Genomic DNA, 24,501 nt, shown 5'->3' with positions numbered 1-24,501 from the left:
TAAGGCAGCGTACCAGCCAGAGACATATTCCTGATTTACATGCAAGACTTTTTTTTCCTTGTTTGCTCCAATTCTGAGCCCAGTAACACAATGCAGGCCTGCAGCACAGCGAGGAGATTAACTGAGCATGAGGCATTAGAATATTGCAAAGAGGATCAAAAGAGATTTGTGGCTGAAAAGCTACACACCAGAATTACAGTCAGCTGAGAAGCTGGGCAGACAGAAAGTGGGTAAATCTCTTAAATTTAGAGATCTTCTAAAATAAATCCAAACGCTGAGGTATGCGCTGCAGTGTGTCACATCAGCCGTCCCTGGGACATGAGGCTGCACACAACATCAGCTTCTTTCAAAATGGAAAACTGTACTTCTGTGACAATCAAATATTACCCAGCAAAAAAGCAAAGTCACAGTAAACATGGCTACAGATGTGCCAAAAGCAGAGAGCCTGGAGGACAGCAACAGACAAAGAGACAGCCATGCATCATTTGCCACACAATGGTAAATAATACAGAGAAATAACAGCAATGCAAGTGCCCCATCTTACCAAAGCATTCCCTTCTCTGAAGCAAAAACCACTATCAGGCTTCCCAGTTTAAAAGGTTTTGAAATAGAATTCAAAATAGGAAATAGCATCTCAGTTGAGGTAAAAGCATATTTCACTACTGCAGCCAAAGCCGTGGATCAGCAGGGCAGTGACACGCTAAGACCCTGCTCTTCCCAATCCTCTAGCAGCTCTGGGTATTCATGTATTTAAAGCAGAGGAGTAATGTGTTTTGGAGGATTATCGTACCGACATCTGCACTCAGCCTTCAAATTTTCACACTGAGATAAACCATCGTTATGAACAACAAAGAGCAAGTACAAGTACAGAAAACAAAGGGCAAATAGGAGGAGAACAGGTTTTGTACTGTGTGGGACCTAGCTGGGATGGAGCAAACTGTAGTCACACACAGGGTGCTGCGTTTTGGATTTGTAGTTACAGCAGTGTCAGTAAGTCACCAGCAGGCAGGAGGCGAGGAGAAGACAGGCAAAGGGCCCCAGCTGTATGGTGCCATCCAACCCAAACAGTGCACCAGTGAAGCAGGCAAGTGAATGGCCTCCTTTAGAGCACAGGGAGGAAGGAAATCAAACAGGAAATGTACCAAAGTTACCTTAAGGAGAAGCTGGGGAAGATACTCGCTCATCAGGGCACAGACGGAGGACTAAAGGAGGAGAGTGCTATGGAAACATCCCTCAGGGAGCTGTATGGATGGTTATATGGCTACACACCTCCCATCTATGGAGGTGTATGGTTGGCTGGATCAGAGCTACTGCTGCAAAAGATGGTTTCATTCTCTTAGATTGCCTTGTTGGCTGAGATCAAGTCCTGTGTACATTGTCTCATACACCAAGATTACCTTCTGCAGTGCAGATGTCAAATGGATTCCTTTCTAAAGCCACAAAATGTCTTCTACTGATACCAAAGTGGAAAGATAAATTAGACTCTTCTGAAAATGAATTTCAAATTTACTAAGAACCGACATTGTGATTACTTTACATAATAAATGTTATTTATTAAATAAATTGTTATCTGCAGATATTATCCAATATCTAAACAATCTGGTTCTTTTATCTGAGGCTACTGTCCCATATTTAGTATCCTTTCCACTGTGTCAAGAGGTTTTCAGCTGCATAATCTTAAACTCAGAATTGGTGCACAGAGTGAAATTCATAAGACTAGACATTAAGCAGCAAGAAAAGAAATAACGTTGAGAGCACAAAGTGGAATATACAACTGCACACAGATTAAACTAAACAAGATACTTTTTTGGGGGGCACATATGGAAATATAACATATAGCCACATGGCAAAGAAGAAAATAAGAAAATTGATTTTATGCGTGGCATCTGTAAGTCCCCTAACTGTACATTTTGGTTTCAGGAGGAAAAAATAACCTTTAAAGTGGTACAAGTGATTGGTCATTGGGGAAAAAGGCATCTTGAGGAAATCATGAACATGAAAGACCAATTTAGTTGAAAAAAACCAGGTACTTTTGGACAGCTTATGTCACAGTTACTCTCCACTGAGAGGTTCAGCAGAGCACAAGTACTTGGCTCAGGAGCCCATTTTTAGGATATGGCCAAGATTTCTGCTTTTAAATCTCAGTTTGCCTGATTTCCAGTTAATTTTGTGATATCCAGTTCTACAGCAGATATGAACACCTTGTGGAGTGAGCACTGGGTCAGGATAAAGCTGGGGTTAAGACCTGAGTTTATGTGGCCATGGTAGGGGCTCCTTTACTGAGCTGGGGCTTGAGCATGTCTTTCAGGAAGTGTCCGACATCCCATATCACTATGAGATGGAGTCCCAAGCCTGAACAAGGAAACACATACACATATAAATAGTTTTGTACCCAAATAAATAATATGTAAAATACAGATAACAACTAAAGCCCTTTAAACCTAAGTGTTGCCTTTCACTCAGTTTCAGCATGCTCATATTCCCATTTGTTGATGTATTTAACGTAGGAAAGATAATACAATTTCAAACACACAAACATATCACAAAAAATCCAGCAAGGCCATCCAAAACCACGTGATCTGCCAGCAACCCCACAGTTTAATACTGGAAATGAACTCCTATTAATTTTTAGTTCTTGTTTTAGCTCTCCTTCTTTCTTCACCCTCCCCGCCCCCACAAGTCAGAAGTCAGCTCTTTGATGTGTGAATTCAACACTGTTCATCCCACACAGTTCCAAGTTCAAGATCTTAGTTGTGGGCTGCACTTGCTGGAAAAACTTAGTCAAAGTCCTGACTGCCATCATAGGCTAAGCCTCTGGGTGCAGTGTCCACTGCTGAACTAGTGTCACTTAGCACCAAAACAAGCCTGCTTTTAGTGAACGAAAGGAGTCATTCCAGTAGCTCAGCAAAGAGTCCTGTCACACACAGTCTGACAAATTCTTTTTGGTAAGCGTCAGTAGTACAGACAGACAGACACATTATTTCAAGGCTCAGTTCTCCTGAATCAGAGGGAATGAAATAGAATGAATTGCTTCAGCCAAACAAGAGTATTTAGTATTTATGTCTAGCTCATCGATGAGCAATATCACATAATATCAGCAATTAAATACCAGCTTAATTTCTCCAACCGCTGCCACATGTCACTGCTTATGTATCTACTTAGTGGTTTGCAAAGGTCTCACCCCCACAGCATCTTAGCACACCACCGATTTTGTTCTCAAAACTGTCCTCCAAGTGGAAAAAGGTATTTTCTTTTTAATGGATGAGCAAGAAGGGACAACGAGGGGGAACAGGTGGGGAAATCTGCCAAGCATACAGGCTTCAGCCCACGTATAAACACAGAGCACTGAACTCACTCTAGACAAGCAAGGATTCCACTGCTTTTATCAATAAAATAACTATTTAAAAATTACTCCTTCTATGTACATTTGTTCATATCTTACAGTCTGGAGAACAGAACCAGAAAATCATGCTTCCATTTCTTCATAATTGCTCCTTATAGTAAGATTTTATATAACAAAGCAATGAGTTTACATCTATATAAGTGAGTAACATGATTCTCTCTGACATTTTAGAGTCACAGAATCACACAATGACCCGGGTTGGAAGGGACCTCATGGATCATGTAGTTCCAACCCCCCTGCCTGGCAGGGCCACCAAACATACACCTTTACTAGATCAGGTTGCCCAGGGCCCCATCCAACCTGGCCTTGAACACCTCCAGGGACGGGGCATCTACAACCTCCTTAGGCAGCCTGTTCCAGGGCCTCACCACTCTCCTTGTAAAGAACTTCCCCTTAAGATCAAACCTAAACCTTCCCTCTTTCAACTTAAAACCATTTCTCCTTGTCCTACTATTATTGGCCCTTACAAAGAGTTTACTCCCCTCCTGATTACAGGTACCCTTCAGGTACTGAAAGGCTGCAATGAGGTCACCCCACAGCCTTCTTTTCTCCAGGCTGAACAAGCCCAGCTTCCTTAAAGCTTGAGTCAGGACCCAAGCTTTAAGATTCCTAAACCAAACACAACCTTACCTCACTGCCCAATCTGAACACCCCTGAGCTTTGATAGTAAGGTTTTTCTATGCTGAAGGATTGATCCTAGGCAACTACGACATGTTTAAATTTGCAAACAATGTGATACGCATTTTACTATTAGCATGATTTTAATTAATGAAGGGTTATATAAGTTTTTTTCTAAACTATTTGGACAGAATTAATTTAAAATTAGCTGGATACAGGAAAATCTGCTGGATACAAAGCTGCTAGAAATACAAATACTATTTAATGAAAATGGATTGTTAAATTGACTTCTAAGATTCTGTGCAAGCTCATTATTCATGCAATCTATTCCAAATACATCAACAGTGACAATAACTTCATGACCTACACTAATGAATGTCATGTATTATTTCATGCATGCCACGTCATGCTGTTCTGATATTTGTTTGATTTTCAGGTGATTGCACAGTTAAATGGAGAATATTCCTAAACTTTTTATTAAAGAGAAGAAAGAATGAGAAACACCTTCTGTTTGGAAACATGGTCATTTGGGAATGCTGTTCAAACATTAGCCTTCCCAGGAGAGGTAGCCCTCCCTCTCTTCTGTTTCTTTACAGGAGCAGCCTGTGAGCCAGTGTTCATAATCTTGGCCTGAAATTGGGACAGTGGAAGACTTACCTCGCTGCTATTAGAATATTCAACTTCCATATGCGTTCTTCAACTAATTTAAGGTTCATTTCTACTTTGAACATTATGCACCAGTACCAGGCACTGTGCTGCAGCATTTCCATTTAGTAAATTCTTTTTGGAAGAAGGTCCTGCTTGATGCAAGAAGAGCGAACGGCACTAGGATTTAAAGACAAGAGCTGATGTCTGTTCAGACTTGACCCACAGTCTTTGAAAGTCTAAAAAGCCCTTCAAATCAATGGATTTCATTATTTCAGTACTTTCGGATCATGCTACCTTTGGAAGACATTGTCTTTCATGATATGTTAAAGCTCTGTATGTCTGCTTGTTGGAAAGTGGAATCGCACTAAAGAGTTGGTTTATTCAATCAGCACTGTAACTGCTTTTGAATTTTCATCATGCCTCAAACTTAGCATATTTTCCCAACCTTTGAAAGATGAAAGGTGCTTTAAATTCTCTGCATTTGACTCTGTCTGTATTACAGGAATGAATTAAGATTTTTGTCAAAACATGTTTGCACCCCTTTGGATATTGCTACAGCTTCTTTATTCTCCCTAGCAGAAAACCAGTAATCAGACTTTCATGTCTTTTCCTTTGTCTGTGGATTTCAAGATGTTTACAAATGTTTACAAGGGCATGTCAGTGAACTTCCTAATTCAAGTCAGTACAACAGTATCCATAACCTCCACTCCCAAAACATAGACCAAGGACTCCGTGCTACAATATTCCCCAGAAAGCTCATTTAAGATTCTCAACCACTTTTTAGAGTTACCTCTGAGTGCCAGTCAAATAAACAAAGCCTGCTTGAGCCTTTTTCCCCCCCTTTTTCCTCACATACACTTGCACTGCTCTTGTGCATATAGCAAGTGGAAAATACATAAATTATGACTTAGTTCCTTAAGTTTTACTTCACAGCTGGCAATAATGTTGGTGATATTATTAAGTATAAACACCACAATGGATTAATGAAAATATTTTTTCCTGATTTTACTTTGTAAGGAAAGGTACATTTAAGACCTAATATAGAAAACCGAACTCCATGTGATACAATATCAGAGTTGAGAAATTGGGGTTCTTATACACTACTAAATTGCACATAAGTAATCTCACCAATAGAAGTATTTACTATTCTAATTATCACCGCAGTAAACTCACAGTATTTAAAGCAGTGCAGTATTTAAAACTATTACATAAACATATTTTAAACTTTATATTCCCATAATTTTTTTAGGTAGATTTAATCTATGGAAACTTCTTTTTAGATGCGAGATACTTTCATCTCACAAAAAAAGCCAGAACCAGCCCCCTAACACAACAGCTTGGTTTGCTTTTTAAGATCTGAAGTTCTCACAGTGTTTAACTGCGGTTAAACTGGAAACCATTCTGGAGTGATATCTACTTTCTGCCTCCCAGCCGGGCAGACTTGTAGAGCAAACAATTCAGCTGAGATGGTTGAATATACAGTCAGTCAGAAGGAATAATTGTTTGGATAACTTACAGGTTCTTCTGTTGCTTGTAATTATTTTTTTAAACACACATATAGAGGAGAACAACTCAAAGAGAATTTTCTATTTAGTGATGTGTAGGTATTATGTATTATGTGTTATGTATTAGGTATAATGATGTGTAGTTATTCTACACCTGAGTAGCCAACACATTCCCTGAAACATTGCAGACGATGACACAGAATTGATGGCTATTCTATCTCAAAAATGAACCTTGCACAACTGGAGTGGTTTTGGAAACTGAGGAGAACAGAAGCAAAAAGGATACAGACCTGGATCAGTCTGCCTAAAGTTACAGAAGTACTTACTATAGAAAGGAAAGAAAGTGATAAACTAGGTAGCGTTATGCTTCGGACAGAGAAGATGCTTTCTATTTCAAATAGTAAAGGTACAACAGATACTATAATGGAAGGGAAAAAATCCATAGTGATAAGGAGGTGCCTTCATATCATGCCTAAAAAGACAACAGAAGTAGCTGCCTTCAGAATGGATTCAGAACACCCAGATTTACTGTAGTATGCAATATAAGGTTTGGAAGGAATATCTGGTCTCTTGATTTCATGCAGAAGCCAAGCCTTAGCAGAGACTGCAGTGGAGGTATATGGAGCAGCCGACAGTTTTGCATGCTTAGAACTGGAGGATTTTGTTCCGTGTTAGATACAGGGGCATTATCTCTGATTTACATCACCAGATTTATTTTGCAAGCTTGCCAGGCTCGTTTATATTACTATGGGAAAAACAATAAAAAATCCAGCAATCTAAATTCTTCAGTCTCATCTGATTTCCTCACAGGGATGCAAAACCTGTTCTAGAGGCATACAACTTCTGACACTCCTGAGAATTACACTAAGCTCCATCAGCTTTCTTATTGATTACCACTTGTTAACAAGATTCACATTTAATTTTTGTTCTCTATTACAATACATGTTCTTCCTGAGACCATGGATAGAATGGCAAAACAAGTTTTCTAAAACAAAACGAGCAGAAAACCCACAGAGCCAAACAAGTGATATGTTATAGCGGCTGCTGCTACTGAATTTTGTCATCTGCAACTGATATTCCAAGTTTACTGTTTAGTAAGATTGCAGTGGGAGACAAATGAACCGGAGAAGACACAATGAAAATGATTGATTTTATTCGCCATGCCCCGAAAACTGACCTGAAGCCTTTTGTGATGAATCAAAAGCATGCAGTTACCACAATAAAAGCACTGGCAGCTCTGAGCAGCTCCTCCTGTCAGCACAAATCACACATTAGGTTGCGACTCCTCGGTAATTCAGCACTGGCTGAAATCATGCAGCATTAGTCCATTTGGGCAAGCTTCTTCCAGTTCCTTCCCTTTTCTGCTGCCTTTGTTACCCTTTTGTAATTCTGTGGAAGAAAGAACATGATAAAGGTTACCATAAAGCTATACCCTGACAGGAAATCTGACCTACCCCAAACTCAGATTTAAATGTTACGCTTCAGGCTCAGCCCTGCATTGGTGGAAGACAGATATTCATTTACCACTGCTGCAGCCTGGGAGAAGCAGAAAACTTCCACTCTCATGCTCAGCAAACATTACTTTTGAAAGAACTTCTTGCAGCGACTCTGTGTGTTGGCACCTGATCACAAAGAGCAGCTCTATCCCAATAACCAGCTCCAGTGGGGCAACTTAGAAAGTTGGCTGGTTTACAGGAAATAATACCCTCTCTGAAAATACTCATAACATAAACATTAAGAGTAGTTTAGGACTTAAATCCTACATAATCTAATTGAAAAGAACATATTATGTCTGCGTAGATGAACAAATTACAGAATGGCGTGGCTACTTTCTCACTACAAAACAACTAGATGATGCTGTTACAGTGAAATAAACATTTCAATGAAATTCTCTCCATAAAATCACAATAAAATTGCACTACACACTGTTTGTTATCAGTACTATTAAGAATTCCTGTGACTTGGTACTTGCAGCTCTTTGTCCTGTTTCATGATGGGCTACTGCAGCTCCAGGCCATTCAAAATGCTTCTTGAAGAAAAGAGCATCTTATATGGTTAATAAAGTTTTGCAAGGTGTTATGCATATAACATCCTTCCCATTGTCTTACGGTTGTTTGTGTTCAGTATGACTCAAAGTACAAGCTACAAAACTGGCTATCAATTTTCCCCTTTCTGATCCACTTTAGTAGCACTGAATGCCTACAAGACAAGCCTAAAACTAATCTTATATAGGTCCAATAATGAGCTACTATGTTCACTAATGATTGACAAACCAATTTTATGTTATTGTTCAAGTACAACATGCTGAAAAAGGAATCATAATAAGCCATTCCAAAAATAATGACTCCTATTTACTACTTACATGTTAATTACAACAAATGCAAAGAGCATGAAGAGCACAACTACACTGTCCGACAAAGTAAATTCTCAGCTACAAAAAACTGCTTTTCAACACAGCCACCACCAGCTCTACGTTTTCAGGCTGCCCCTCTGCTGCCATCTGCTGCACAGCAACAAAACATAACCATATCGGTGGGAAGGTTCCCTCCCTACTGCCGTACCACCAACATCTACCTCTAACTTCACAGGCTAACTTAATAAAACAAGAGGTAGTACTTTCACAACAACTCTTGTATATTGCAATTCCAAATAAATGTTGTAATAAGTAATTATTTCGTACCATTTTTGGCAAGCCTTTTGTCCTTTATTGAATGTATATGAGTTGTCAATTTAGCTCAGTTCAAAGAAATAAAAGTAATGTTGATGTTGTTCTAGCTAACAGAAAGGGACATACAGGAAGATCTCTCTTAGTAAGACAATCAGTGAAGTAACCATTCAATTCCAAATATCCTTCTGCAAAACAAGCATAAAACAAGCTTTGTGCACTTACCACAAATCCAGCAGCATACAAACAACTCTATTTATTAATTTGGGTATCTTAGAAGTATCACTGCTATTAACTCTTCCAGAACTACTCACAAAAAGCCCTTTTGTAAATTAGCATGTAGAGTGTGCTTATTTTGGCTAACACAAAGCCAGCACATCCTAATACAGAGCTCTGAAGGAGCATTCACTGTAATATTGAAGATATGTTATGTGAATTATGGTTTGTAAGCATGCTTTCAACTCTTTGCATAGTTGATGAAGAATATGAGATGTTCTCATCATTTCCATGAGTCCAGAGTACATGTGCTTTCTGGCAATGACAGGCAGCTATTTGGTACCAAGTGTTCAGTCCTACATTGTTGTATATATGTGCAGAATGGCTGAGGTCTATTATTAAAAAAAACCCCAAATCAGTCAATTTTCTTGTGATCAATCCTTATTTCTCATCAGCCATTTGGACTGTGCTGCAGATTATGGGGCTTGATGAAAAAGAAGAGCTTGCACATCTCAAGGAAAAAACTTGTATATATTCAAAGCAGCAGCCTTTATTGTGAGAAACTGGACATGACTGCTAAAGAGCCAGGTCCCAAGAGAAAGGGGCAGGACAGCAAATGCTCTAGTCAGTGCAGATTGTTTTTCTTAAGCTGGTGCTCTTATGGGAAGCTTCATAATGGAGCTCATAAATAAGAAACATCTTTATTACATCAACAGGAAACAGTCAACAAAGATGAAAATATTTATCATAGGAGAGACAGTAAAAGCTGAGTTTCTCTTCTTCCTATAGAGTAGACATTTAAAATATTCTATAAATTATGACATAAGGCCTCTCAAGTTGTGTTAACTTTTGAAATACTTACATTTACAACAGCTAAACCAAAGTACTACAGATGAAACCCCTCAAACTTGATTAGTAAATTTCTGTGGTAGGTATGCCTGCAGCCAGGACAGATCTCTGCTGTGAATTCTCAGTGTCTATTTCAATATAAAATGATAGCACTGCAGCATAACATGTTATTTTTCCATTCAAAAAGAGTTCTGTGAATGCATTGCCACCACGGATGCACAATGCTGGAGCAATACACCAGGGCTGCAACCACAGAAACCTCTTTGATTTTAACCACTGAAATTTGGCACACGTGTACAAGTTCACTGTTGCAAGTTGTAGAAAAGGGAAAAGGAAGAGGGAGCAAAGAAGGAAGGGGGAGAACAATAAGAAATAAAGAAAAAAGAGAACTCTTCAGACCCTGGATCTCCTTGTCCCATTGGGTGCCATTGCCTCAGAGCCCAGCAGAGGGCAGGCCGTACACAGCAAACCAAGGATTCTCGGCCTGAAAACCCCACTCCGCTTTGGGGATGCGAGTTGTTACCGTTAGATACAACAAAATGAAGGGCTTTGGAGCTTCATATGCCTTGGGTGTGCAGAAGGGAAACTCTTTCCCTTCCAGCACCAGCTCCTTAAAGGAACGACACGTTTCCCAGCACATGGAGGCCATGCTCCAAGCAGAATGCTAACATCTCACTGGGGTGGCTCCTGGCTACGCAGCTCCCAGGCTGACAATGATAATCCCACCACCACTTGTAGGCTCCTGCAAGGATTTAATGGTTTTCCTCCATGCCCAGAGATGATGTTCCCTACTTTTTAATTGGTGCTGAAAGCTGCCTTGGACAATGACTGAACAGGCACACTGAATTTGGTCGCATGCCTACACTTGGGGTCATGCTGGTTACCATCCACGCAATTGCTCTGTGACTTAGGCCTGGTTTTCCTCAGCTATTTCAGTAAACACTGAATATTAACATCAGGAATTCTGGGTAGAAGTGTAAAAAATCCAAGGCTAAAGAGAATAAAGCATCCTCTAACAGGGTGGAAGCCATTAGAAATAAACAGATGTTTGACAGGGCCCTACTGTAGGGTTTAATGTAAGACTAATAAAGAAACACCATAGTGAAGGCTGCAGAATAAAATGCTGAATACAAAACTCAGAAAAACTGGAAGCATTTATTGTAGGCTCATGCTCCCTTAACTGTTTTTAAGAAGTCCAGTGGGAATACATTTCCCTATCTGCTTGTAAAGTTCATTTCCATTAGCATATCTGGTCAGTTCCGGAGCAACGATGTGAATTAACAAGCACTGGAATATGCAGGAGAGAAAAACATGATGGGAATGATCTAGGCCAGCACAAACATACAGCACTAACCCACAGGAGAAGATAGAGAGAATTGAAAGCTGTCAGACACCAGCTGAAGGAGACCCAAAGTCATTTCCCTAAACCGTACTAAATTCAGCAGCAGCTTTTGGGCAAGCTGAGAGGTACATCAAAGGAAAACATAGCCACAGCACCAGTTTCCCACCCATTTTATGCGTTTTGCCCATTTCATCCATCACATACTTACCTACCACTGCTGGTGAAGAAGTCCTGAGCAGGTTGGGCTCTGTCTAAGCTCCTGAAGAAAGCAGATCATCTGCCAGGCAGTGTGAAGTTTTGCCTTGGTACTTAAAACACAGACTCAAGCATGCCTTGAGTGGAGATTCTGCAAAATCCCAGATCTACAAACATCTTGGTTTTCCTGGGGAAACAACAGAAGAGCAGGAACTGAGGAGTTGCAGCAGATCCCATTCAGATGCCTGCACACCATGAGCACCATGCTCATCTCCTGCATGAACCCTGCTGTCTATTACCTGGAACTCGAAACGGGTGAAAACAAAATGAACTTGCTACTTTGTTTTTTGTAAGTCAAAACCATTAAATACCCATATCGTCAAATAGCTGGTGTAGCACGATGTTCAGGAGGTTATACACGTCCGTTTGTATGGGAAACTATATGGAGAAGAACAAACTACTCTAGGGCTTTTGTTATAGATCAAGATTTCTTCCTAGTTACAGATTTCACATTGTAGTTAATAAGTTCAGTTTAAAAAATGGTTATTTATGCCTTAAAGTAGCTACAGCTTTAATTTGCATAACACAATTTTGGTGATGTTTTCATAGTTCTTTTGTTATATTTCTGTTTCATTAGATATTATCTTATACGTATTGTCAAATTCAATAAAATGCACCTTCTTACAATTCAGGTGTCTGAGAGAAAGTACCTGGTGAATTAAGACAGCTGGGTTCATACCTCATACGTAAGGACTTAACATATTCCAACTCCATTGCATTTCATTGTATGTCTAATTTTTTCTGTTTAGTAATACATATTCTAAGCAAAATGATTTCTTAGCCATTAGGCCTAACTGTTATAGCAAATAAGTGAGAGGCAAAACTAATAAAAAACATTTTAAATGTATTTTCTCTCCTTTTTGATACTTAATGGATCAAAAATCTAGAGAAGCAGGAGGTTGGATTCCACGATCTCTATAGGTCCTTTCCAACCCCTGCAATCCATTGATTCCAAGAAGTAATATAAAGTGACTGAATGGTGATCTTACTGAGATCTGCCTGATTTCTGGCACAGCTATAACCTATATCCTTTCTCCTTCACTGACATAAGCTCCTTCATACTCTCATAACTCTTTCTCAGCAATGGTCTGGTTCCCCTTCAGCCATTTGGTTCACTCCCATAACTGGCTCAAATCCCATCCTGTCCTTTCTATCTTTTTTGGGTTGCTAGCCAGGCAAAGGATGACACAGTGTACACAGTCCAGAGCTATGAGTGCACTGACTAATGGCTAAGTACATGCTGACTGGCTAATTAAAAGCTGCCAAAAATGATGGGTAATGGTTGAGCTCTGTTTGCGTTTTCCTGAGGGACAGCATTAGTAATCTCCTTTCCCTCTACACAGTCACTGTTTTCCCATAAAACTCACAGTAACACAGCATCTTCAGAACCTCCTGTGTCCGTCATTTTAGGGTTTGGTTATTTTTTGCTATTTTTTTTTTTTAGGTTTTCCAGTGAGTATGAAAACTACTGGTGGAAAGCCAAAGGGCAGCTGACATCTAGATAGATGTGTGTCTTTTCTCTTTTGAAAGAGACACATTCTTACATTACTTGATTTTGGGGGCCTGAGTCATGATCCTTGAATAGCCAGGGTTGGGAATACTGTTCACTATTGGCAGGCACAGCGGGTAGAATGACACAAATCCCAAAGATAATATTAAAACACCATAAAGTTCAGTAAGATGTTCATTTCATTTTTAACTCTTTGGTTTTGCTGATAGCAACGTGCTGGTTATTTCCAAATCATTTTTGTAAAGTAATTTTGTGGGGAAATACTTCTGTCAGGTTACTTTGCACTTTATTGCTTACTTTCATCACCTACTTCTGTAACCAGCATTAGCCTTAAATGCCACTAAGAAATTCAGAAAGAAAAGCCATCTCTATATGGCACCGTTCAAGAAATCAAGTGCTTCAATAACTTCTGATCAAAAAGCCTTCAGCTCTCTCCAAATTATTGCAGTCTCATAGAAAAGAAATAGCAACAACAAAAGACAAAGACAAAATTATTCTACTAACAACCCACAGGTATTCAGAGAATGTGCACCACCACAGTGGCTGAGAGAAAGCTCTGCTCTTGCAAGAAGCCCAGTGGCATTTTCTAACATGAAAAATAAAGGATTTTGGTCCTGAAGTGCGAAAAAAATACCTTATTGAGGGGAAAAGGATGACTTTTTTTTTTTCCCCTCCAGAAGCATTACACAAGTTTGACAGAAAAACATGCATCAGTTCAAAACAACTCAAGGGAAGTCCTCAAAGGAGAAGGCCATGTACTGCACCAAGTAAGCTGCTGCAGAGCATAAAGAAGAGACATGGTGATAGAGGCGTTTCTCACTGGCCCTTTCTCTTGTCCCTTCTCCAACACAATGAGTGGCTTCCAGCCAGTCTGCCAGAGCATTTAATGATGCTGATTTTAATGACTGCGTCAATGCTTCTACCTGTTTATTGATGGATCATCATTCCCTTTGGAACTGTATCTGGTGTGAAACTTGGCAATATTATCAAGGTTTCCACTCAGGGTAGATTCCCTTTTATATTCAGCTCTTCAGTCATTATGATTAATACAAAATAGCTTTAATATGACATTCATTGTTATAATATATTTAGAAGAACACCTCAGTCTGAAAGAAATAAAGAACCAACCAAAACCTTATAACTCTTCTGAAACTGGTTTAGTTATTTTCAAGATTCTTTATGTGAATCATCCTATCCGCTATTCATAAAGATGTTTTTTCCAGCACCTGTAGTGCCCTGGACTCTTCAAAGTACAAGAATACCAAGAGTCTGTTTAAAACAGTCTGCTGTGAACATGGCATTGCAAACTCAGATCTCTCCTAATTTGTAGTTTCAGTGAACCACAAAGCCCATTTACATTACCATATATTGAGAGCACTTACAGGAGTGTATCCTATGAAAGTAAACGCACAGGATATAAGAAGGCAAAATGCTTGCTTTACACATGGATTTGGCCAAAATGAGAACATCAAGGGTACACCCCTTCAGCTGTAGCCTGGAACACATGAGCAAGATACATTTGGTGCTTGCATCAACTTTAGACCATGGAAGGACGACCAATTTAAATCGACTACTCATGATTTACATTACTGGTCATGAGCTGAATATTAGGCTCAAATCTGTGCCATGTAGTGAATTTCTGTTCCCTGGAAAGGTAATGCTACATAAAACTAATGACCAGGCAGAAATGAGGATTTTTTTGATCCACATCTTCCCGTGTAGTAACATTCTTCCTGTATGAACATACGCAAACAAATCCCCATGTTTGCCACTCTTTCAGGTGTGTTTATAATGGAAAAGAAATGAAGAAAAAAAGTGGGAAAAAAAAATTCAGTGAAAAACCGATAATATGGTCCCAATCTCAATAGGCAAACTGTGGCATTTTGCATGAAATTCCTGGATTTATTGTAGTTCTAACATACAGAAACCCAAATCCCCAAATGCTAGCAGCATGTCCAATGTCATCTACACTGAAGTCAGATTTTACAAGCCAGGAGCTGTAATTTCACAATTCTGACTAGAGGTATCTTGTGCAGAAAGCACAATAAAACTATAATTTTAAAAACGTGGGATATAGAGAACTCACAGATGCTTAAGTAGAAAGCAAAACGTACTGTTACTTCAGTTGGTATAATACAGAGGTATCCTGAAATGAAATAAAATAGGATATGGAAAATGAAGGTTTACAGAAAAAAAGGATTTAAATTATTTGTGTCTCTAACAACTTTCAGTCTAATAGAAAAAGCAAGCTGGATTGTTTCTGTGTAATATTTGAGTTGAGTAGCTGATGATATTCCTTATACCTTTGCTACTAAAGGTCTCTCAGTATCTAATTTGCTGTCCAGGATTTTGCTGACAAGGCAAACTTGCTTTACTTATTAAGTGTCTCCACACTGAATGAATTTTAATACTAAAGGGTCAAATAGTTAGCACTTAAGTTACATGTGTACAAAATATTTATTCCTGCTTATCTAGTACCCATCAGAAAAACCCATTACAGTTTACTCAAATTTGAACTGCTTAATACACTTGAACTGTTAAACAGCATGGATTCCTAATGCTTGCAATGTATTTAGTATGCATCTTTTTCCCCTCCTCCTAACAGCAATACCTCAGAATTTGCCTTTAAATAACACAAACTTTCAGTCAGAATAGCAACAGGATCCTCAAGGAGCTCTAAAGAGAGCTCTGCCTCAATTCATAGTGCAGCTATGTGTTCTGTGTGTATTTAAGAATGATAGTGCTGTCTTCCAGCACTGCTGCCCATAGTACTTGGAAATATATCCTTTCCGTATGTGAAGACATATCCTCTAAGAAGCTACCAGATAAATCAGTTCACCCTTGGCTGTAACTAAATGCTGTCTAGTGACTTGTGATCGACAGGGCTTTAACCTCTGACAGCTAGATTCATTGTTGGGACAACAACCAATCGTCGGTTTTGACGACATGAGCCTAATCAAAGTCGCAGTATAAAAGCCCCCTTGGCATATAAAAGGCACACCAGTGTGGCAAGCCGTCCCTCAGATTGCATTTGCTTTCACGGATCTGTTTGGAACTGAAAGAAAAAGGGAAAGAGGGAGAGGGAAAAAAAAACAACAAAAAAAAGGAAAAAAGCTGCAGTGACTGTAAGATCATGCAAAAAATAGTAGTCTATGTTTATATTTACCTGTTCGTACAGATATCTGTTGATCCGGTGGCTCTCGATGGCAGTAGTCAGCCCACGGAGAACACTGAAAAAGACGGACTGTGCAATGCTTGTACGTGGAGACAGAACACAAAATCCTCCAGAATAGAAGCCATAAAAATTCAAATCCTCAGCAAACTGCGCCTGGAACAAGCACCTAACATTAGCAGGGACGTTATTAAACAACTTCTACCCAAAGCTCCTCCACTGCAGGAACTGATTGATCAGTACGACGTCCAGAGAGATGACAGTAGCGATGGCTCTTTGGAAGATGATGACTATCATGCCACAACCGAAACGATTATCACAATGCCTACGGAGTGTAAGTAATAACCCTGCTGCTTTCGTCTCGCACTGCTCCGCTGAGAGTTTTCTCCGTGCTGTAGAGCCGCACAACTCCTTCTCAGGCTCTCCCAACAGGCTGCTGGCTGGAGTCTGCAGGAGGGAGGGAGGAGAGCGTATTCCTAAAGCATTTGAGTCAGGTTCAAGTGACCGTGCTGTGAGCCTTTGTTTTACTGTTCGTTTTATCAGCTCCTTGTAATGTGCGTGCCCTGTAGCACACTTAGGATTTGCCTAAGTGTGTTTAGAAAGGAGATCTGCAGTTGAGTTGGCTCTGCTATTTGCAGCATACAGGACATTCCCTATTGCAGACTGAAAGTGAAAGCGCAGCTAGTAAGATAACTATATTTTTCTGCATGACATTCCACCTGCTACTGTGTTTAAGAGCAACAGAAATGAATAGAAAGACAGCTTAGAGTAGGAGACCTGCCTAACTACAGCACGTTACAGCAAGCGTAAGCACAGAGTTAAACTTTTGCTTCTTTGCTGATCCCGTGAGTTAGCACCACCCACCTCTGAGTTAAAACTATATCTTTAAAGCAAATCTATGTGTAACAGATTTAAATGTTATAATGTCCACGTTACAGCAATCGGCTCCAGCAGTCGTGCCAAGGAAGAATGAAGGCATTTACTGAATGAGCAGATTCTAAGTTATCTTCTGAGTGCTAAACATCTGCTATGGCTCCTATCAAGTATCTTATGCACAGCTAATACTATAGTATCTTATGTTCTTCATCAGCTGAAATATTTGGCTATGGCAGCTGTTTTTTAAAATAACACTTAAGAATATGCTGTCAAAAAGGAAAAAGATGTCAGGACATGTAAGGCAGGTTATCAGTTACAGATCTTATTACCATACAAATACTAGAATAATGTCAGCTCCTGTAGCCAGCTAAAATGGATTAAAAAATAACTTTATCTGTCAATTGTCTTAACTTCATTAAGACACATACTTAATGGCAATACATTATTGCAACCTTGTAGCAAACTGTCAGCAGTTCTATTCTAGACTATTATGTCTAACATTTCAAAACTGTTTTAATTATACTTGTATATAATCTCAATGACTGGGGAAAAGTCATTAAGCTTTACTGCTCTATTCCCTTCTTTTTATAAGAAGCCTTGGAACTACTATAAACATGCTGAAGAGGCAGTTATCTTAAGTGACCTGATTTATGAGTGTCAAAGATCTGTACCATTTAAGATGAGTATTATCTGTTTTAACTTGGCATGGAGATATGCTATCATGACTAGGTAGGACAGCTGCACTATAAGCTACAGGAAAAAGGAACACAGCAAGCACTGTACATGACTTTCCTATAATAACATTGAAATGAAAACAAATAGTTAGATTAGCAATTTTCTTACCACTCAGATAAGAAAATAAAGCGTTAAGGTAGTTTGCGCATAGTTGCCCCTGTTTGCACAGTATACAGCACCCTAAGTTTATTTAGTAACCTAGAAGTTCTCAGAGGTGACAGAAATGATGAATCAGCTCAGGCTAAGTTGCTGTTGCTTCAGGAAGGTTCTCAGATGAACAGCAGAAGTGGTCTTTCAGTAGTCACTGTGAAGTTGCATTGGCTGTGCCTTGTCCTCTGACAAGTTTTGACTAAGACTTTTCTGCAGCTGCAGGGGGTCAGCCCTCTCTTGCCTATCATTTCTGAATTTCTGCCTGTGCTCATTGCTCACTCTGAATACCTACAGAGTGCAAAGGATCAGCTACAGGTACTAAGTAAACTGGTTATCCAAACCTTTTAGCCAGCTTACAAAACAACCATCAATTCCTTGTTACTTTTAGGTGGCAGCATAATGATTATACTTGCTGTAGAATGTAAAGTGCTGAAATAGAACGATATTTGTTACCAATACTGTTTATATAATATTTTAAGACATCCTATATGCTCTGGAAAAAAATTAGGTTGATATATGCATATTTCTTTCTGTTCCCTGTTCAGTAATTTGTTCTTTCCATTCATTTATAGCTGATTTTCTTGTACAAATGGAGGGAAAACCAAAATGTTGCTTCTTTAAGTTTAGCTCTAAGATACAATATAACAAAGTAGTAAAGGCACAATTATGGATATACTTGAGGCAAGTCCAAAAACCTACAACGGTGTTTGTGCAGATCCTGAGACTCATTAAACCCATGAAAGACGGTACAAGATATACTGGAATTCGATCTTTGAAACTTGACATGAACCCAGGCAATGGTATCTGGCAGAGTATTGATGTGAAGACAGTCTTGCAAAATTGGCTCAAACAGCCTGAATCCAACTTAGGCATCGAAATAAAAGCTTTTGATGAGAATGGACGAGATCTTGCTGTAACATTCCCAGGACCAGGTGAAGACGGATTGGTAAGTGTATTAGAAAAATCTCATATAATACCTTGCTTTTTTTTTTTTTTTTTTTTTTTTTTATTAGAAAGTAATTGAGTTGTGCTTTAAGGATAAAAATTGACATGCTGCTTAAGGAATGGAAGATAAAGGTCCTATATCCCAAATTCTTTCACTCCTGGCTTTCAATTAATGGCAAAATCGCTTTGCATTCCTTTGACTCCATTTTCCTGTTTGAAAAATGAAGATTACCTCAGGGTCATGTTGTGAGGCATAGACTGCAAAATGTTTTGGTACTTATCAGTAGATGGTACTAACAAAGTTACACTGTGTCCAAACTTGAGAGCTAATACTGCTTAACACAAAGATATTCTGCACAAATAAAAGCAATCCAACTCTTTCTCTGATAAGAAATTTGCTTTAGAGAGTGTTTAAAAGATGTTTCATTCAGCATATATGAGAATTTCTCCCTATTCTGTATGCATGTATTTTCCACTAATGACAATGAAAATTAGCTACACTTATGATTCCTAAATTTTGCATCTTTTACTATGTGACAGAATGAACAATCCTACTAGAAATGTTTGAACACATGCATTTTGCTTGATACAAAAAACCACATCAATATGATGAGAAAGAGCATGAAATAAATTGCTTATTTCAGTAAGATGAACACAACAAATCCAAAGTGTGCCAGCTGAACTACTACAATTTCCTTGTTGCTTCCCCAAATTGCCACATCTACAAACACATCTGAACTTACTGAAACAGCTGAAACCACCAAGAAATTTCTGCCTTTGAATACAGTACTGAGATTGTAGTTTTGCTTCTACTGATACACAATAGATCATTCTGTTTACATAGCTATAAGACGTTTAACTTCATAGCACTGTAATGCAGTGAAAAGAATCAACAGGAAAGGCACATCTTAACTGTAGATCCACCACAGATGTGAGTCTGTTGAAAGAGGCTACTGAGATATCAATACTGGCTACACTACTTCAACCCATTCAAATGCCCAACAAGGTGTTTTCACACACGTGGACAAGCCAAGGCTTCTCCACAGCTATCATCATCCCCAAAAACAAACTGAATCTTGATCAGTGCAGGGTTAAACAGTCTGCAGACCACAACAGAAAACAAACAAACTAACAAAAATCTATCCTCACACTCCTCCAGCTCCTTTCCAGCCACTCTATGCAGTGCAATGCTCCTCTCCATCAAGTCTCTCCCCATATTGCTTACTTTTGGAAGGAGCTTCTTCAGCACCTGGACAATGAGCAGCCTTCAAAAGAACCAACCTGAGTAGCTGTAAGCTGGGCTGTTTTTTACTCCTGAGGCAACACCTTGGTCAGTGCCAAACAGGCACACAGGGCTGAAATGGACACGGAGCAGAGGAAAATGTGGGAACTATTTCAAACTTGTGATTACAAAGGCTGTTATTTCTTTCTATTCTCAGTTAAGAACTGTGCAAAAACACCTCCAATAGGAAGCATATGCCCCAAAGTACTCCTCTGTCCACAAGGCTCTCTGAGTAGTCAAAATATCAGCTACCCCATCCAAAGTCAGTGCAGCAGACTCAGCCCTCTGTCTGTGTAAAAGCTGTAAAGTGGAAATAACCAGCACCAGAAGGCAAAACTTTCATTTCTATCACCACTCCAATCACTCCTCCAAACTGTAACTATAGAGATACCCTGTTCTCCTTAATCTAGAGGAGAAGCCTTCCCTGACATCCAGAAAACCCAATTAAAATACCATTTCAATGGTGGGAATTTCTAAAAGAATCACAAAAGGGAATCCAACACTGCTTGGATCCTGCCCTTTAGTGTGTTTTTTTTTACTTATTTTTGTTCAAGTGCTTTTTTTTTTTTTTTTTCCTTCTCCCTTTTGGGAGTTCTATAGAAGAAGTAAGCAAGAGAAGCTCTTACTGTACTATTAAAGAAAACAACAGCTTAAGTAGAAACCAGAGATCCTCGTGATTTCTGAAACTGTCTCTTAGCAGGTATTAAGAAATGATGCTAGCACTGAGACGATGATTTCAGGAAGAGATACTCAGAAATTAACACTCTTTGTGGAGAAGCAGCAGGGAAATGCTGGTCTTCAGAACACAGATGAGAAATAATCTTTGAGCAGGGAACAAACGTAGCAGACTTGGATGAGGAAGAAGTTCTCAGAAGGGTAGAAGTTCGAAAACATTTGCAAATGTTATTTGAGAACATTTATTTGATATGTTTGTGTCACAGATATCTAACTGCATGTTTTTACTCAAATTACATATGCCTACCTCGTTAATACTTCCGATTCCTTTTCCTCTTCTCTCAGAACCCATTTTTAGAGGTCAGAGTTACAGATACACCAAAACGGTCCCGCAGAGATTTTGGCCTTGACTGCGACGAGCACTCAACAGAATCTCGATGTTGTCGCTACCCCTTGACGGTGGATTTTGAAGCTTTTGGATGGGACTGGATTATAGCGCCTAAAAGATACAAAGCAAATTACTGCTCTGGAGAATGCGAATTTGTATTTCTACAGAAATACCCTCACACTCACCTGGTGCACCAAGCAAATCCAAGAGGTTCAGCAGGCCCTTGCTGCACACCCACCAAGATGTCCCCTATAAATATGCTGTATTTCAATGGAAAAGAACAAATAATATATGGAAAGATACCAGCTATGGTTGTAGATCGTTGCGGGTGCTCATGAGACCATCGTGAGATCCACCACTTCGTAAATTGTGGAAGCCACCAAAATAAAAAAGCTATATTCCCTCACCCATTTTTGAAACTGTGAACTTACGTACACTAGGCATTGCCAACATCCTTATACTGTACAACTGTACAGACCACATTAAGCACAATACAAGCTGCAGAATGTGAACTTGAAGACAGTAGAGTTACCTAAGGGCTGGCTTTGAAACAATGGACAAAGAAGCTACAATCAAAATCGCCGGATTTAACCAATGAGTTTCTTACATTGTGAGGGAACCAATATTCAATGATTCAGACACAAATTTATATGCAGTTTTCAACTTATGTTGGTAATCAAAAGTAAACTCCTTCTCTTCTGAGGACAGAAGGAGCAGGCTATTAAATCAACTTCTTTACAGCTTCACTTAATGTTGTATTCACAGAAAAATATATACCGGTAACATATACACCACTTCGCAATACCACCAAAATCGTCCTTGAACACTTGAATATATAGTGCAGAGTTGTGATAAGATGAAATTCCACTTAAATGGACAAATCCTGAAGTTAGGGATGGTGTAGTGTATTTAGTGTGTTTCCATTCCTTATTTTCATTAGTATGTTAGTAATCAATGGCAATGGTGCTACGTAAGCAGGCTGAGTAAATAGATAGTTATCTAAGTGAAAGAATTTAGAGTAATAATGAATTTGCCCTATCCTCAGGTACACTACTCAACATTCGCAAGAAAAAGATTTTTAAGGGAAGGTGAATAGTTTCCTAAATGAGGTCAAAGAAGATACAGTACGGAAGTCTAACATTCAAACCATAATCCCACACTGTAATCTGCCTTCGCAACATTACCGTTTGCACTATGATAAGCCAATGCAAATAGTTGGTTGCTACAGATATTGTTAAAAAAACCACTTTGATATAACTGACTTGTGTAATATGTATGCATCAATATTTTGTAAATAAATGTTTATTTTTTAATCACTGTCAGTATATGTTCAATATGTTCATCGCAAGAAAGGAGTGATGTTAACCTGTACTTTTGTCTAATAAACAAAAACCAGTATTGTCTTCATAACATTATTTCCTGGCCTTTAACAGTAATACGAAGGAACAACGCAACAAAGTAAATCACATGTAGAGAGTTATACTACATTTTGTATGGTTGTTAATTTTATTTACATTTTGATCCACGCCCTATTTTCCATACATAGAATGTTATTACCCTAAGTAATAACACCACAAAAGACTGCTGCTAGACACCTGGTACCATATCTTAACGATTTGTTTTCATTTGGGTAAACATGATAAAGCAGATTTCCACCCTAATTTGGTGTATTTCCCTTTTGACAAAAAATTGTTTGGAATTAAAATGTTTTCACTTGAACGTAATATATTTTTTACTATAATACAGAATTCTATTTTGAACTTTTCTTTGTGTGAAGCAATCATAGAAATGTGACTATAACTGATTTTCCCCTCTGATGTATTCTTTCCTGAGGTGATAAATACTTGTAAAAAGGCAAACAAACTTGATACAAAGAAATCATACAAGAACGAAATGCTTAAGTTCGATTGATAAATTGGAAATTTAAAGAACAAGCAGATTTTCAAGCATCCCTTTTGAACCAAGAGGTGTTCTGCTAAAGCTGTGCCCAAGCATCACACAGATGTTCAGCTTCTCCAAACATAGTTAATCTCTGCAGCCCTTACATACACTATCAATTTAGTTTCCCACAAGCACACAGCGTAAAAAGTCTCAAACAAGTAGTCAGCCCAGCAACGGTGTGCCCTAAGGCACAGCAAAAGCCTGTTACACAGCTCACAGTTTTTCCATAGTGCAGCATACATCAAGACCACTGTTGATAACTGAGATTTTTCATAGGACAGCAGCTGCAGAGGTGGCAGCACATTGGAGCAGATGGCTAAGAAAACATGGCCAGTCTACATTGCAGTGCTGATACAACCTGCATGCTGACTTCTGAACTCAGCAGATGAACTGAAGCTAATGCAAATGAAGTTACCTCACATAAGGACACGGTTGGCTGTTCCCTGCACAGATGCGCTGCATGAGCAATGGGAGCTTTCCTACTGGTCCTGCCAGTATATCATGGACCTCCTGCCTGCTTCTCGGCCTCAGCTTCTGCTGAAGACCATGTTCTAGGGGGAAACACTTCAAATAAGCCTAAATGTAACTCACAGGGAGCTTAACTACTGGCAAAGGAGCCATCACCACCAGGCATGTAGAAACTGCGGCTTTTCAGAGGTATGGATTTGCTAGCTATGGGCAGATTTCAACAGTGCAGCTAAAGGTCAATCACACTCACAGCTTTAGGTCTATTTTCCAGTTCCATAGAGTTTAGGTTCATTCTTCTGTGGTAGTTGGCTGGTGGTTTTATTTTCCTACCACCCAGCCCTCCTCCTTATTTTTTTTTATTTTTTTATCAGAGATTACTACATTGTCTCTTTCTTGGATGCAAACAAGTTATTTTGGCCAAATGCTTTATAAAAACAAATTGGCCTAAGACTGGGACAGTCCAATCCAGGCAGTTGCATTTTGTTAAAGATACAGCAAGACCAAGTATGGGGTTATAAAATGAAGCACTCAACGAACACCATAGCCAAATCATCCTGAGTCCACTTAAACAATTAGTGAAAAAAAACCACAAACGAGAAGAAATAGTAGATAGATACAAGGCACTAACTAGAAACATGATATATACTACCTATACAATGCAGCAAAAATGTCACCAAGATCCTCACTTAAGTTTTAATGACTTTGGCCAGATGGAACATGAGCTCCATCCCAAAAACAGCACTTGCAGCAGCAGCACCTCTGCACATCGCAACTATCTGTGCACTGATGCAATAAGACATGCAGCAAAGATGAGCTCACTAAACCACTCCCACCACTGCAGCTGCCCTGAAGAGCAGT

At 39.1% G+C, this 24,501-nt stretch overlaps 2 protein-coding genes across 6 annotated transcripts in view; one reads left to right on the top strand and one right to left on the bottom strand.

Annotated features, from left to right (window-relative positions):
* Positions 1-16,632, bottom strand: part of AKAP19 (A-kinase anchoring protein 19) — a 28,492-nt gene extending 11,860 nt beyond the window's left edge. The window contains exons 1-3 of one of the 4 annotated variants that reach the window (XR_014948122.1): positions 16,178-16,632; positions 11,455-11,628; positions 7,390-7,563 (exon numbers count right to left, since the gene is read on the bottom strand). The gene's annotated coding sequence lies outside the window, so the exon portion shown is untranslated. Of the gene's footprint in view, positions 1-544; positions 679-7,389; positions 7,564-11,454; positions 11,629-16,177 lie in introns of those variants that run through there. The other 3 variants (XR_014948124.1, XR_014948123.1, XR_014948125.1) reach the window with 3 other exon arrangements.
* MSTN (myostatin) lies at positions 16,009-22,644 on the top strand. 2 transcript variants are annotated; one of them, XM_085552827.1, is made up of 3 exons: positions 16,009-16,517; positions 18,660-18,890; positions 21,192-22,644. In XM_085552827.1, the coding sequence occupies exons 1-3, from the start codon at positions 16,440-16,442 to the stop codon at positions 21,570-21,572; spliced, it is 690 nt and encodes a 229-aa protein (XP_085408953.1). In that variant the 5' UTR covers positions 16,009-16,439; the 3' UTR covers positions 21,573-22,644. The 2 variants fall into 2 exon arrangements, with proteins under 2 accessions (XP_085408953.1, XP_015723344.1); XM_015867858.3 differs by having other exon boundaries at positions 18,517-18,890.
* The last annotated feature ends 1,857 nt before the right edge of the window (positions 22,645-24,501 follow it).

The sequence above is a fragment of the Coturnix japonica genome, chromosome 7, assembly GCF_054131305.1.
Source record: "Coturnix japonica strain WE chromosome 7, WE-NBRP24, whole genome shotgun sequence".
Taxonomy (NCBI): domain Eukaryota; kingdom Metazoa; phylum Chordata; class Aves; order Galliformes; family Phasianidae; genus Coturnix; species Coturnix japonica.
This window is presented reverse-complemented; position numbering and strand designations above follow the sequence as displayed.

Bases quoted from the DNA above. Each gene is read 5' to 3' on its own strand.
- MSTN (XM_015867858.3), top strand. From the start codon at position 16,145: ATGCAAAAAATAGTAGTCTATGTTTATATTTACCTGTTCGTACAGATA. The intron at 16,518-18,516 runs GTAAGTAATAAC...ATTCATTTATAG, and splicing joins TATCACAATGCCTACGGAGT to CTGATTTTCTTGTACAAATG. The intron at 18,891-21,191 runs GTAAGTGTATTA...CTCTTCTCTCAG, and splicing joins GACCAGGTGAAGACGGATTG to AACCCATTTTTAGAGGTCAG.